Consider the following 16,281-nt stretch of genomic DNA (forward strand, 5'->3'; position numbering starts at 1 on the left):
AAATTCAGAGGGGAAATAATAGGTTGTTTAAGTCACAACCACAGCCCTCAGTATAAAATTTGAATGATAAATAGAAATGTTTTTTATGACCAACAAGTATGTTGATCCAGGCATGTTGTGAAATCATGGTCATTTTGATATCTCTATGTGAATATGTTTATGAATGTTCTTTCAAACTTATTGAGAAGCAACAGAAAAAGATTATTTGGAGCTTAAGACCATGGCTAGACCTATCTAAGACCCTAAATTCCTGTTTTTCTTAGGCATAATGGCTGATAAAGAGAAAGACGTGCCAGTGGTTGAGGACGAAGATGAACCAGATCTGAACTACCAGCCTCCGGCTCAAAAAAGCCTGCAGGAGATCCAGGAACTGGACAAGGATGATGAAAGCCTGAACAAGTACAAGCAAACCCTCCTGGGCTCTGGACCTGTGGTGGCAGGTTAGTGTACCTTCACAAGAAAATGCCTATTGCATGTGCACACCATTTATTAATATTAGATTAGATTAGAATTTATATAATTTATACCATTAAAAAAATAATTTTAAATAGTCTGTTCATAAAATAATCCAGAAAAAAGGTATGACGGTTTCCTGAATTTTCTCAACATTTGAAGACATTTTTAGTGTATCACAGTCTCACCGAAAACTTCTAAAAATTATTTGAATCTTATTGATATTTTGACCCACATTAATAGATACACACAAATAATGAATGTTGCAAAGAATCTCATCTTGTGAAGATTGCATTGTCTTCATGGTTAAAGCAGTAGCTCGGCTCTCCAGGGACGGCTCTCCCTTCTCCTCCTGCTGTCTAGACGGATTCAGGTCCCCCGGGGGACTCCAGTCTTGGTTCAAAGCCCCCAAACAATATCCTCTTAACTCAGGGAAAGAATGAGAAGGTGGCTATCACTTAGTTTGAAGAGCATAGCTTTGAACTGCTTTGTTGTTTAGAGAAACATGAATTATGATTCCACTCCCTGCATAACGCTGGATAATTTGCATTTGATGTTCTGTCCCGTTGCATTCATTATAAGATCTGTTATTGTATTTCTCACTCAGTTATTGAGTGAAATAGCTTTGTGTCTTTTCTGTTTCTCTCTATGATGAATTGTGTCTGTGATATTATGATCAAAGCCCAGCAATCCTAATTTCTTTTGCCACAGGGAAAATCCAAATATATACTTCAAATCCTTTAAGTGTGAACTGAAATACTTGCTGATACAGTGTTCCTAAAGGCATAAAAGGCAGATTAATTTCTTCTTGACTCACAGGGCTTAAAACGTTTGATTTAGATGCAATTTAATTTTCTGTTGAGAATTAATCAACTGCAGTCATTTCTCTCTTTTTTTTCAATCAAAAGCAACTTGTGTGCCTAGGGTATTTACCTTGTAAGTCCTCTGATTCATAAATGATTCATCTTTGTTCTGTTGGTTATGGCCAGGTTAATAATAGCCTTTATTCAATATTCTGGAATGCAAACGGCAGCTTGCGCTGGTATTTTATAGCGTTTTGTGTTTCAGTATAATGACTGAAAGATCTGCTTACAGTCCTGAGATCAAAAAAGTGGATCTTTTGCCTCTTGAGAACTATGATACATACGCTTCCTTATGTCCTCATTTCCTATATTGTGTATGAAATGAAAATTGCAACATAATTTACTCACCCTCATGTCGTTCACAATCTGTACGTTAAGATCGGTACCAGTGTCATTTTAGTACTATTTATATATTATTATATTTTTTATTATTATCTTGAATTATTTTTTATTTTAATGTTTTCAGTTTTCTATTTAATTTATAGTCATTTAATTATGTGCTTGTCATTTTTATTATTTTTTAAATATTAATATTTAGTTTTATTTAAATTTTATTTCAGTTTTATTTATTATTTATTTCCAGTTAGTAATTTTAGTGCTTAAACTAAAACATATTTCAGATAGTTGCTAAAGCCACATTTTTTATTTTATTAATCTAACAATAATTAGTATATTATTAAGTTCTCCTTTTGTACTACACGGAGGAAAAAAATGTGGGTCACATTTTTTTAATCTTATTGATGTGGGTAAAAAAAAAATGTCACCACATTTTTTCGTAAACTATCCCTTTACCCCTTCTCTGAGGTTGAAAACACTGGAAATATGAAACAGGCTTGTCCTGACGTTCATTAATTTGCCATAAGATCTTCTCAGATATAATAGTGGGATTATGCCAGGGTGATCAGTCATGCTTGGTGCTTGCGGTCCCCAGTGCGCAGTTTTGCGAGTGAGCATGCCTGCGGCGGGTGGCAGCACTTGTGGCCATCAGCGGATGATGAACTGTAGTTCCCACTTTTAAAACCAGCCCACCCTGCATCAATAACACTGCATCAATGAGACCCGTCCAACAATTTGTTATGTGCAGTTTTACACCTCTAGCTCCCTCTTGGCACTGCAGAAACAATAATTTAGTGGAACAGTAGAGTTAAGCGCCTGAATTAAGCTAGTCATCTGCCCTGCATGCTTCATGGGACAACTTCTATGATGTAGGGCCTATGGGAGTTCGCATATCACTCTCACTCTGTATAAACTGCTTTTATGTTGATTGTATGCTTGTGCGCGTGTGTGTGTGTGTGTGTGTGTGTGTGTGTGTGTGTGTGTGTGTGTCCTTTTTTTGTGGAGCTTGACATAGTCATACTGCTCTATGGTTGTATGGAAAAGATTCAAAAGTCTCCTTTTGTGTCACAGTGGAAAAAATAATAACAGCATGCAGGTTTTGAATGACATGAGGGTGAATAATGACTGAATTTTAATTTTTGGGTGAACTGTTCCTTTAAGGGGTGGGGCAGCCGCAGCTCTATCACTGTTAAATGTGCTGAGACAGCATGCTGGGGTCACTAACCTGCAGTGGCTCTGTGTCCACCTAAACCCTGACAGGCCCAATCTATTTCTGTAATGGCCAGAGCTCCTATGGACACAAGAAACCTGGGAGGGTATGCATGCTGGGTTATTAGCAACAGTGATTGACAAGACTTTAAATGCCTCTTTATCTTACAATGAAGGTGATTATGTTTGTGAAAGACACTGTAGTTCAGTTTCAGAAACCTTCTGAACTGCATTTTAAAGAATTGTTGGCTATTTCCTGACACAAAGGCTGTTCCAAAGAATAGGCAGCTTAATTATGCTGTCTTTTAAGATACAATTTTTTTATATCCAAGATGGTGAGAAACATGTATATTGTGAATAGATTTTGTTCAGTTCCGAAAGGTATTAATAAAAAATAGCTCAGTGTAATTCAAATTGGTCAATTAACAAATATTTGTGTTACTTTTGCTGTATATTTGTATGCTGAGAGTATTATTCCTTAGCAATATGTTAACATCAAACTCTATTGAAATCAATGTTACCCAATATTTGTGTTTTTGTTAATTATTTTTATGAGTTATTACTAGCTATATATTAATATATAGCTGAAATATGTTAACGTCAAACTTAATTGCAATCAGTTTTACTCTATATGTCATTTTTAAATGTATTTTTAGAGTATCATCCTGTTAGCTTAGCAACATGCTACCATTACACTCAATTGAAATCAGTTTTACCCAATATTTGTGTGTATTTTTTGATACGTATTTGAAGTATTGTCTCATTAGCTTAGCAACATGTTAACGGCAAACTTAACCAGTTTTACTCGATGTGTGTGTTATTTTTTATATTTTCAAGAGTTATTTGAGAATCGTCTCGTTAGCTTAGCAACTGGCAATTTGTTTCCTGTGAGGAACTTTATTCGTGTGGTGCCCATATAGTGTTACCTCAAAGTCACTTACGAGGTTCCATGACCGTTAGTTAGAATGCTAAGTAGGCAGTGGGCATTAAGTCGGCTCACTAGGTTTTGGAACACAGCTTTTTATATTGACGACAGATAAAACAATGGAAGTTAGTGTGAATTGTATGACTGGAGAAACCTGTCTTTCCACAAACCTGAGCTGATGATGTTCATCTGCTGTTATCTGAGATGAGTAATGTGTCTTATTTACACACTGACTGGCCAGTGCGTTGCAGGTGCACATGAAAGCCCCGTTTCGCCCTCCCCATTTTTACTCTATTTAGTCCAGTCAAAGTATCTTCCCTCTGGCCTGAGACACATGATGAATGTGTGGATGAATCGGCTTGGGGAATGATACTTCAAATTGTGTGAAAGATGTGTGCTATTACTTTTTTCTAAGCGATCACACTTAAAGTCCCAATTTTGTGACGGGGAACTTGGTACAGGCAAGCACCACTCACATTTGCTCCAGAACCGTTATTAACCAGCAAATCATTTTGGTCTAAAAGCTTCACTGCATGCTGAGAATATTAAACCCAGTAAACACTGGTTGCCTATTCCTTATTGTTTATGCACTTTGGAAAAAAGGCTATTCTGATGTTTATCCTGTAGGTACTGTAGACGTATGCTTCAGTAATAAATGTAGAGTAGACATTTAGCTGTTTCTCATCTGTTTTATTTATTGCATTGCAGATCCCAGCATTCCTAATGTTCAGGTGACTCGGCTGACTCTGATGTGTGACCAGGCCCCTGGACCCATCTCCATGGATCTGACAGGTGAGTCTCACAAGACAAACTAGTCAACAAGTGTAAACATAATCAACTTAAAATGAGAGCTGTCAGCCGAGTCAGTATCATTTTATTTATTTAGATTAATCGGATATACTAATACTTACTGTGACAATCCCTCAAATGGGGTTGTTTTATTTGTTTTACTGTAATACATTTTTTTTTAAATATTATTTTGCACAGATTATTTTTTTATATGATTAATTGTACTAAAATAATACTACATTGAGTTATTTATATACTGTTATATTATTTATTAATATTTTCAATTAGCTTTTATTTTTTATATTTTCAGTTTTATTAATTTTATTTATATATAGCTTTAACTATTTTTTTTTTTTATCTAATATTTATATTTTATTATATTTAAGCTTTATTCCAATTAATGAAAATGATTTTTCTTAGTTTTAGTTTTATTTAACGATACGATACAATTTTACTTTACTGTCCCCTTAGGGAAATTTTTCTTGGGCTTAGTGTTTGCTGCATTTCACACAATAAATAAATAAATAAATAAATCGCACGTGTCTCACATAAACAGTCCAATAGTCCAGTTATGTGAGCAATAACAATAACAACACTGATAACCCTATTTAAAATCCAAAGCATTCAACTCATATATTTTTGGTGTGATTAGTATCGGTAGGATAATAGTTATGTGGGTTGAGGTAAGTGGATGAATCTGTGATCTGTGGTTTTGTCCACACAAAGGCTGCTGATCAAGAGCTGGGAGGGCAGTTGCTTAGTTGACACTATTGACAGAGCCTCAGTAGCTCTGCACTGCATCCTAATGCTTCACCTCCCCTGCCTTCAGAGGGATGATGATGATGTCATTCCTTACACTGCCAGCCAATATCATGCAAGCAGGCAGGAGATGGAGATCTGCAACACAAATCAACATACACTGCTGTATGTAACCATGTACCCACCCTCCATACACTAGAGGGGACTGTAGGGAGGTTTCTGCCCTCAGCCGGTTCAACAGTGTTTTTTTCTCTTTAACAACGGGAATACGGCAAAAGGTCACCTGGTTGCTAGGCAATAGGATGATTCTGGCCTGTTTAAATCAGAGATTTAAAGTAAGAAGCCCTTTTCAGATTTAAAATCTGTAACATCATTTATTCACAGTGTCAAACCTATATGCAGCAGCACGTTTCCTCTTTTAGAACAACACCAGAAATGACTTGCAGTTTGAGTTGGTACAGGAAGGCGTTGCCCTCTTAACACGGAGTACACTGTTGCGCTTTTGTGTGTGGACTTCCTGTTTAGCAACTTCTATTCTTAAATTACCTCTGCACTGAAATAAAAGGAACAAAACAGTTTATTTCTTTATCAGTTGCCTGATGGCTGGTTAATGGTTATTATAGACTATGTAACTCATAAATCTATGTAATTCAAGACAAAGAGGTTCAGATAAGTGTTCAACTATTTTTTTCAAAGTTGATGTTTAAGTCAATTAATTATTTTTCTTATTTTATGTAAAAAAAAAAAATACATTACATCTTATATCTCTTTTATTAATTCTCGTTATGAATTGTTGTCAAAATCAACAAAAAAAAACTGTCAACAAAAAATGTTTCTAGTAATATTCTCTTCCAGTGTGATCCAGATAATTACACTACCATTCAAAAGTTTGGGGTCAATACAATTTTTTTAGGAAAGATTTTTGGTTTTTATAGCAAGGACACATTAAATTGATCAAAATGACAGTTAAGTCATTATAGTTATAATGTTTCAAACGTTTTAAATTTCCAAACTTTGTTCATCAGAGTCCTGAAAAAAACACAACTTCCTAACTTGATTAAGCAGCACAACCATTTTCAATTAAAAATAATAAGAAATGTTTCTTGAGCAGCATATCATCATATCAGAATGATTTCTGAAGGATAATACATTTGAAAATAATTTACATTTTCAAATATATTAAAATATTAAAATAGAAAACGGAAATTGTAATAATATTACTGTTCTTACTGTATTTATGCAGCCTTGGTGAGCATAAGACTTAAGAAGACCTTAAAAAGCATAAAAAGTCTGTCTTACCCCAAACTTTTGAATGGTAGAGAACTAATTATATTAAATTTTATATTTTTACATATACATTTAAAACATTTAAAAACAGTTTTTGCACTGAAATACCATGCTGCAGCTGTAAATTCATTCCAATCCATAAATATAGAGCGAACACTTTTCACTATACATGATGACCTGCAGATAAACAGCATAAAATATCATTCCATAGCCTGAGCTGTAAGCAGGAGCACATTAGAGATCTGTGATCAGGAACGCAGATGTGCCAGAGTCCTGCTGTGAGTGACAGCAGAGCGTGGCACCTCACTGTGGGACGTCCACTGGGATGGAACGCGCTAACCAGACTGAGTTTTTGATGGATGTGGCTGGGCCAACACGCAAATGTGTAACAGTTAGTGGTGGATGAAGGTGGGGAGCAGAACCTGACTGCACTCAAGACTCGAATAGCACTCAGCGTGACAGCAGAAGTTCTGCTCTGCTGACGTTCAGATTAGAGCAGTCGGAAGCCAGACCTTATCATGCCGCTCTTAATTGAATCCGAATAGTCCATATCTGAGCAGCTGAATATTTTGCAGTGTTCGTTGCATCCCCTCTGAGAGAGATGTGAATAAAGCACTGAGGATGCACTCTTAACCCAGTCTGCACTCTAAAAAAAAAAAAAAAAGTACAAATATACAGTACTGTGCAAAAGCCTTAAGCGGGGGACACACTTAACAACTGTAAGGCCGATGATGAATGTAATTTGATACCCAAACGTGCCCAAATCAGTGTTTAAAATCTGCTCCAGTCATTGGAAACAGTCTGTAAGTGTGTTCACTTCAGTCTTAGAATGTTTCAGCTAGTCACGTTAGTATTTTCACCCCCCAAAAATTTGTTTAAGCCAGTTAATTGTATCTTTTGCTGTAGTGTGTCAGGAGGAAATATCAGTTTATATTTCCAAACATTCATTTTGCCATTAATTGTAACAATCCAGTGATATTTTTTTATGCACAAGGAGTCTGACAACAGCCGGTGCTCCACATGGAGATCTGATCTCACCATCATCAAGTCTGTCTGTGATTACATGAAGAAACAAAAACGTTTCCAAGACGCTTGAAGAAACCTCCCTGCGAATGCGAATGATCGAATGCGTGTTTATTCTCAACAACTCGTAACACAACGAGTTTATTCTCAAAGTATAATGAGTTTTATTCTCAGCAATTTATTTAACTTTTTTTTTCTCAAAACATGAGTTTATTCTCAAAGTATACGTTGTTTTTACGTGTTTTTTCTCAAAACACGACTTCATTCTTGAAATTTAACGAGTTTATTCTCAACATTGTATTTCGAGTTTTATAATCTCGCATTAAAATGACTTTAAAAGCGAGATGGTCTTTTTTATTGTTATTATTACTTGGCCCTAATCCTCTTCTGTAGGAAACGTATCTTTGTGTAAAGCGAGATTCAGTGAGTTATGTTGATGGTGTATGAGGTGTCTGTGTTGAACGCTGCAGCAGTGGGAGTGAGGGTGGAACGGGCCGCTCTCATTCTCACCTCTTGCCAGATTGCAGTTCCTCCAGACTGCTAGAGCCTCCGCTGGGATCTTCCTTATTATCCATCTCCATCTTTGCTCTCTCATTGCTGTGTGGGAGTCATTCAAACAACACACCAGCTACAACAACTTCAGCACACTGTGTTCATAACCAACCAAGTCCTTCTGAATCTTTAAGAGCAGGGAAGGAAAGAACACACATCTACACACACACACATACATGTGTGTTTGTATGTGTGCGCGTCTTCGTTGTTGGGACCAAATGTCACTTCCCGTAAGGTTTTTTGTTTTGAAAATGTTAAAATAATACAGAAAGTTTTCTGTGATGGGTAGGGTTAGGGGATAAAATATAGTTTGTAAAGTATAAAAATCATTATGTCTATGAAATGTCCCTGGCCCGGCGCCATAAGGGGGCATCGACCCCTAAGATCGCATTTGTGCCCCCTCAGTTTCAATTTGTGCCCTCTCCCCCCTGGACTGCGATGGCCCCCTCAAGAATTATAAATGTCCCCCAGGTCATGCGTCCTGCCTCTGAAAAATCCACATAAATCATGGAAACCCAATGAGTACACTACCAAACAAAGGTCTGTGGTTAGGATGTTGTTGTTTTTTATAGTCAAAAGTTTTTTGTAGTTACTGTCATTTGACAGTAAAATGGTTTCTACAAAAATATTAAGCAGCACAACTGTTTTCAACATGAATAATAATAATAAGAAATATTTCTTGAGCAGCAAGTCAGGATCATGTGACACTGAAGACTGGAGTAATGATGCTGAAAATTCAGCTTTACCATCACAGGAATAAATTACATTTCAAAATATATTCACATAGAAAACAGTTATTTTAAATTGTAATAATGTTTCATGATATTACTGTATTTTTTTATTTAAAAAAATGCAGCCTTGTTGAGCATAAGAAATTTATTTCAAAAACATAAAAAAATTATAGACCGCAAACTTTTGACCAGTAGTGTATGACTATGTAATGTGTGCGGACAATCTAATTTGCATGTAAGCGGAGCTAATCAGCATTTCATAAGGAGATCACACACCCCACGTTTTAACTCTCACTGTCGCGGACATGGACTAATCCTCTTGTCCAATCAGGATTATGTTATTACAGTGATTATCAGAGCTAGATTTAGTCAATTACAGATAAGGGATTTTCATCTTTGTGCTGTTGAAAGGGTTTTGAGAGGGTTTGATGCCGCTTCTGTTATATCAACATTGACATCACACGTCAGCACATGCAGAGAATCCACTTCCCCGATCCGAGGTCCAGTTCCACTACATGATAAAGCCTAAAAATAGTATTAATGTTAAGGACACTAATAAACACAGTCTGGCATTTGGCATCATGTGAATGGGCCACAAATCATCATTAATGTTGTTCATTGTATCAATCTCCGATTTCTCCTTCCTCCCTGGTCTCTTTCAGTATCCATTACAAAGCACTTAGGGCAGATTAAAGGGATAAATTGATAACGCAGCAGTTGCACTTTTGTAAGGAAACTCTTTACATTGAACTCAGTTGAACTATAAGCAAAATGCGACCTGCAACATAAAAGGCTCGCATTTACAATTATGATATTGATTTCTGTTATGTTTCTTTAAAAATGTGATTATGATCACATTGATCAGTGTTGAGGAAAGTTAGTTTTAAAAGTAATTTTAACATTACAATATTGCGTTACTCCCTGAAATGTAATTAAGTTGCATTACGTTACTTTTATGAAACGTAATGTGTTGCATTACTTTTGTTACTTTTTCTCTCCTGGGCTGGGCTTGCTTGTATGTTTTTTAATGACAAAAAAAAGTTATTTTTGGCAAATGTAAAGGCCCTTACACACCAAAAGTGAAATGTATAAGTTTAACGCTGAATGAAATGCAAATCCACTCCTGTACAGTAGAGGGTGCAGCTCAAACAAACCTTTCGGCTGTGCTGCCATTCTGAATTGCAAAAAATATATATGGTGCGCCTTTCTCCTTATTTCATTAAACATCGGGACAGGAGAGGTGTCAGACTATAAATGGGAAAACTACGGTGGCCAAGATAGGTCAACGCGGTGCAACTGAAGAAAACACATGCAAATAGAAAAACACCTGCAAATTAAGAAAAGATCTTCATCAGTTTCACAACACATGTGTGCTCCAAATACTCACAACACAACCAAATACAGAAACACGCTGCAAATAGCACAGACCACAACGGAAACTTTTCCAGGGGACCCCAATAAGTGATGAACCCGGCTGGGACATGCTTACAGCTCAAAGTCTACTTTTTTATTTTGCTTTTTAAAAAAATATACTTTTTGCAAAACATACAGAGATGACATGTTTATGACATGTAACTTCGTATACAATATACAAAATGTATTAACAATATGTTCAATGTCATCAGAATACTAATGAGAAAAGAAGAGTTAACAATGAGCTGAAAAAAAAGAAAAGAAAAAAAAGATAGAGAAAAAGACCATGAGGGTAAGATATTAATCTGTACATCAGTTACATTGTACAAATTTTATGTTATGTTTAAATAAGTTTCATAAGAAATGTTAGGTAATGCATGGTCCAAAGATGAGACGGCAAGTTTTAAAGTTGAGACACTCTCACACAGATATATAACGCATATTTTACAAACTTTTTTGTTTGTAAATGTATATTTATTTGCAACAGTTATGTTAACAGCAATAATATAAATTTCTGTCGTAAGATGGACACGGTGCTGCGTTGTCATGGGAACATCCCAGGTGAAAATAATGAGGAAATTACGTTGTCTTTCGTTGCTCCCTTCACCCAGTGCGTTCCAAACGGCTGCATAATGCCACACTAGTGCCCTGCTCACTCCTAAGTCCCCACTTCAAGGGCTCTGCCCTTCGAAGGGAGTAGGGCAAAGGGATGCTCACGTCCCAGCCGGGTTCGTCACTTATTGGGGTCCCCTGGAAACATTTCCGTTGTGGTCTGTGCTATTTGCAGCGTGTTTCTGTATTTGGAGCACACATGTGTTGTGAAATTGATGAAGATGTTTTATTAATTTGCGGGTGTTTTTCTATTTGCATGTGTTTTCTTCATTTGCAGCACGTTGAGCTCTCTCAGCCACCGTAGAAAACAAAGTCATGGCGTTACTTATTTGAAAAAGTAACTCCGATATTTTGTTGTAAATTTAAATGTAATGTGTTACTTGAAAAAGTCAACTGATTACTTAACTCGCGTTACCCCAACACTGATGATAATAACAATGCACAACTCCACTCTGAATTTCACTCTGGCTGATGGTTTTCTTTTTGTTTTACACACAGGTGACCTCGATGCTTTGAAGAAGAAGAACTTCACCATGAAGGAGGGAGTGGACTACAGGGTGAAAATCCACTTTAAGGTAAAAATAAAATAGATTTTGAAGAATAAAAATGGAATTAAACAGTCAGCAGTTGTGGTTAATCTTTTATACTGTGGCCTAAGAATACTGTTGTGTATTGGGTTTTTTTTACCTATTTTTTTTTTGTAAAAAATCTGTTATTCTGAGGTATTGTAAAAAATAAGGCTAATTTTACAATATTGTTTCAATGCCCTTGAAAGTTGAACCCAAGCTTCTGCAGCCTCAGAGCTTGTAGATAAGAAATGCAAGGCTAGAAGTGGATAGATTGTTTATTTCCTGTCTTGATCAGGCCAGAACTATGAAGAACATACAGAAATACACACAGACACTCTTTCCCAGGCTAAAAGTTCCTAAAAATAACACACTTAAAATATTTGTAAACAGTTCGGGGTTACAGTTACAATGTAAACAGAAAGTGGGTTTGTGTATTTCTTCGCAATATGGGTGATGTTGAAATGTTTTTGTTTTGTTACAGTTTTCTCAAGAAATTTTAATTAAAAGTGGTATCTAGAATCACTGTGAGTCATACCAGATCATGTTCCCGCAAAATACCGTTCTTCCCAAAATCTTTTTGTATCTAATAATATCCTTCTATCCCATGATTAATCAGGAAATAAGTGCCTCATTAAGCTTGATGCAGAAGATACTGTAGAATATAGCATTATAGTTCATGTATAAATACACTAAAATAGACAGTGACTTAATTTCAGTGCAAATTCCATGTATTCCCTGAAGTGAATTCCTAAATGTTCAAGGATCTAACAGGACCTCTGCTGGTGACTTTGAGAATGAAAATGATATGTTAAATTAATATTTATTCTAATTCATCCCATCTGTTCCCATTAGGTCAACAGGGACATTGTGTCTGGACTGAAATATGTGCATCTGACCTACAGGAAAGGACTCAGATGTAAGAATAGAGCATCTGTATTCATGAATTTAAATGTTGGCCTTGTTTGGTGCTGGGAGTGTGTTTGAGTCAAGGGTGTATGGATCTCTTTAAACACACATGTACTGTTTTAATGTGCATGATCTAAATAAACATCTTACATTCCCATTTTAAAGTACTACTTGATAAACACATTTCACTTATATTTATATATGTTATGTTTTTGGCAAAATCTTGAGATGATTTAGTCCAGCAATGCTCAGATTATCTGTAATAACTCCACTTTGACTTGATCTGATATTATATAAACAGGAAACTATAAAAGAATAATAAAGAAAACTGTGTCATGTCAATAATTAAAAGTTTTTAATTAAAAACGTGTTGATTAAATATGACAAGAAAAAAAATAACGGCACAAAATATTAACAATATCAGTTATAGTCAATAATCTCAATGATTGACCCGCCTGAGGTGTGACACAATTCAATTCAATTTATTAATTCAAACATAACAATGGAAATAATTATTTCATTCATGTTTAAAAAGTAGTAATAATAATACAATAATTAAAAATGACAAAAAAAAATAAAAAAATAAAAAAATAAATTGACAAAAGTTTATATGCTTTTTTTTGTGTCGTTTTGCCAAATGCTTTTCTCTATCCATTTGCCTGTCAGGTTAAAAAATGCCATTGGCCAGTTTACTTGTGGGGGAAACCAATCAATCAGCTTTCAATCAATCAGTGTGGATGAATCGCGCTTGTGTCGAAGACTCAGGATCTATTGAAGAGAACTTGTGCGATGCAGAAACTCTTACAAAGCTAAAACAAACACTCGTTTTTGGATCTGTTAATGCATCTCTCCTATGAAATCTCACTGTTTGAAACGCCTGTAATAGGAAATCAACGTGTGCTGTCATGAATAATTAAGCGAGGCGTCTTCTCATAGGATAAGGACACGCAGTCTCATGAATAATTATGAGACACCGACCGATGAGTCATCGACGTACTATAGTACGAGAAAACGTTACATCCTGTGACGTTGACACAAAGACGAAATTAAACCCGGAAGTTGAAAATTAACTCGTTTTCTCCTACGATTAAAACTAATGGATGGTAACATTGACTTCTATGATGTTCAACACACATAACTGTTAAAATCTCAGACAATTTGGTTTAGGGTTTCATGACCCTTTAAGAGCCACCCTCTCTCGTATGTGTATGTAAGGTTGTTTCCAGTCTGGAATAAAAAATATAAAAGGTAATCGCAACTTTTTGTCTCGCAATTCTGACTTTTTTTCCTCAGAATTGTGAGAAACTCCAAATTGTGGGATATAAACTCCCAATTTTGAAAAACAAGTCAGAAGTCAAAACCAGGTTAGAAAGTCGCAATTACCTTGATATAAACCTAAGTTTATATCTCACAATTCTAAGAAAAAAGTCAGAATTGCACGTTATAAACTCGGAATTGTGAGAAATACATTCAGTCTTTTTTCTTGTTAGAGATAAACTTGCAATTGTGAGTTATAAAGTCAGAATTGCGAGATATAAATGAAAAATTCTGAGAAAACCGTCAGAGATAAAAAGTCGCAATTATTTTTTTATTCCATGGCGGAAACAAGCTTCCATAATATGTGTCATTCAAAATTGATGTAAGATGGACTGTCATGCTATTTTGCAATTAAATTTCAAATGAATGAATATGACACAAAATGTTTACTAAAGATATTTTCATTTTTACCTGTAGTGGATAAGGCAGTGTACATGGTGGGCAGCTACGGTCCAAGAGCCGAGGAGCATGAGTTTATGACCCCGGTGGAGGAGGCTCCGAAGGGCATGATCGTTCGGGGAAGCTACCACATCAAATCCTACTTCACAGATGACGACAAGACAGACCATCTGTCGTGGGAGTGGAACCTGCAAATCAAAAAAGACTGGGACAGTGCAGAGTAAAGAGGTTCTCCCTCTGTCTCTCTCTCTCCCAGATGCATAGCAAAATACCCAATTTATGACTAATGTTTAAAGCGGAGGACTAGGCTAGGTAGATATGCAGCTGGAGTTGACTTTGCAAATGGTTAAATAACAATTAGTCATATAATAAAAACCTTAAAATAATGAAGACATTCTTACATATTAAGTGTAATCAACGGTGAGGACAAACAGTGACTGGCAGGGTATTAGAGGTGACTTAGTACTTTGTAATAGATATAACAGCGGTATAATCAACAAATGAAATTCCTCATGCCTGTACTCTCAGGTTAGTGTAAACTGTAAATATTACAATGTCTGTATTCTTGCAATGCATTTAGAGTTCTTTACAGAGCCCATGACCAGATCAGTGCATGCTTGGATGTGAAGCCATCGTGTCTGCTATGGCTAATGTCTTGTATTGATGATGTAATCAGCCTGCTGTTAACTGATAAATACATGTGTAGGAAGTGGTTTGTACTAAGTGTTGCTTGTCCAAAAGGTATTTCTGAGCATTAAACCCCTGCAAAAAAGACCAACTTAGATTAGTATGAAGTTGTTCGCCAGCAAAACTTAGCTGGTCAAACAGCATTTCTGGTGAAGCTGGTACACTTGTCTTACTGGTTAGTCTAGTTAAGAAGCCCGACTGGCACACCAGGCTAAACATTTGCTGGTCTTTTCAGCTGGGAACCCACCATCACTGGAGCCCATAGTCAAGCACCCTCCTCATTCCCTGAAATTGTTCAAAATCTGTTCATCTCTGTCCTGGTGTCTGTAACCGTTCTCCATCTAGCTTTGATATTAGATTGTCTATGATTTTTTTTTTTTTTTTGACATTCCCAAAATAAATACATTTTATTGTTTATATGCCTGATGATACTGTTACCTTACTCTTCCATCTCCGTCTCTGATGTTATTATCTGACATGTGCATATCTTGATTTCTCTTGAACAATTATCTACTGCGCTATCATATTCATATATATCGCAGAATATTCAGAAATACTCTGCGGAAATGATAAGAATAAGATTTCTTGAAGAAAGGTAACAAATGCCATAGGTAATGTATAACTTGCATGTGCATTATGTAATGCCTTTATGAGGGAGACAAATGCTAAATCATCATTAACTGTGAGCTAGTTAGCAATAGGAAGACATAAGAGAGCGCACAAAAGATTAGCGGATGTTTTTTTTTGTGAATTGTCATTTTTGATAACCGTGTGACTCTACAGTCAAAATATGATTATAAGATGTATTTGATGAAATGGAAATCCTCATAATTTTTCAAAATATACATACGATGTATATTTTCTCAAATTCATATTGTGACTGATAATGCAGTTGTTGTCCTCACAATTGGATGTTATCATTAGTCTACTTGTAATCTGTATTGCATGATGCTCCATTTTTAAAAACACGTTAATTAGGGGGGTTAATTGTGATGTAATGTCGGCTGCAGTAAGATGTAATGTACGATTTAGTCAGGGCATTTTTTCAGCTGACTGATTCATTTGCTAAAAATAGATTATATTGCTTCTGAATTGTCATACCTTTTCATCTTGTATTTTTAAATAAAGTTTGGCTTGTCCTTATTTGTACTCTTGTTTCAAATGTTTGAGTTTAGTTCATGTAAGTTACTATGATTAGGCACATAAAGTCAATTTATCAAATGAACAACACGTGCATGTAGCAGTAATGGCTGACAATGAACAGCTGCTTCATGTTGCTGCAAAAAAAAAAAAAACGAGAAAAGTCATTATTGTTCACTAACAGATGATAAAAACGAATCTCAGAAGAGAAAGACAAGCATCTCTCACTTGAGTCTGACACAACATGTACCGCCTTCCTAAATGGACCAATCTTAGTAAAGTACATTAAGTACGTCTTTGCTGATTGGCGC

General features: G+C 35.8%; 1 protein-coding gene across 2 annotated transcripts in view; it reads left to right on the forward strand.

Moving 5' to 3' along the window:
• The window catches only part of arhgdig (Rho GDP dissociation inhibitor (GDI) gamma), a 28,635-nt gene extending 12,656 nt beyond the window's left edge, over nt 1–15,979 (forward strand). For both annotated transcript variants that reach the window (XM_084122853.1, XM_084122852.1), the window contains exons 2-6: nt 264–440; nt 4,495–4,578; nt 11,451–11,527; nt 12,374–12,437; nt 14,162–15,979. In XM_084122853.1, the coding sequence (XP_083978979.1) occupies nt 269–440; nt 4,495–4,578; nt 11,451–11,527; nt 12,374–12,437; nt 14,162–14,367 (603 nt within the window). In that variant the 5' untranslated portion in view covers nt 264–268 and the 3' untranslated portion in view covers nt 14,368–15,979. The remainder of the gene's footprint in view (nt 1–263; nt 441–4,494; nt 4,579–11,450; nt 11,528–12,373; nt 12,438–14,161) is intronic.
• Nucleotides 15,980–16,281: the final 302 nt, after the last annotated feature.

Source organism: Abramis brama (genome assembly GCF_963993115.1).
Source record: "Abramis brama genome assembly, chromosome: 1".
NCBI lineage: Eukaryota > Metazoa > Chordata > Actinopteri > Cypriniformes > Leuciscidae > Abramis > Abramis brama.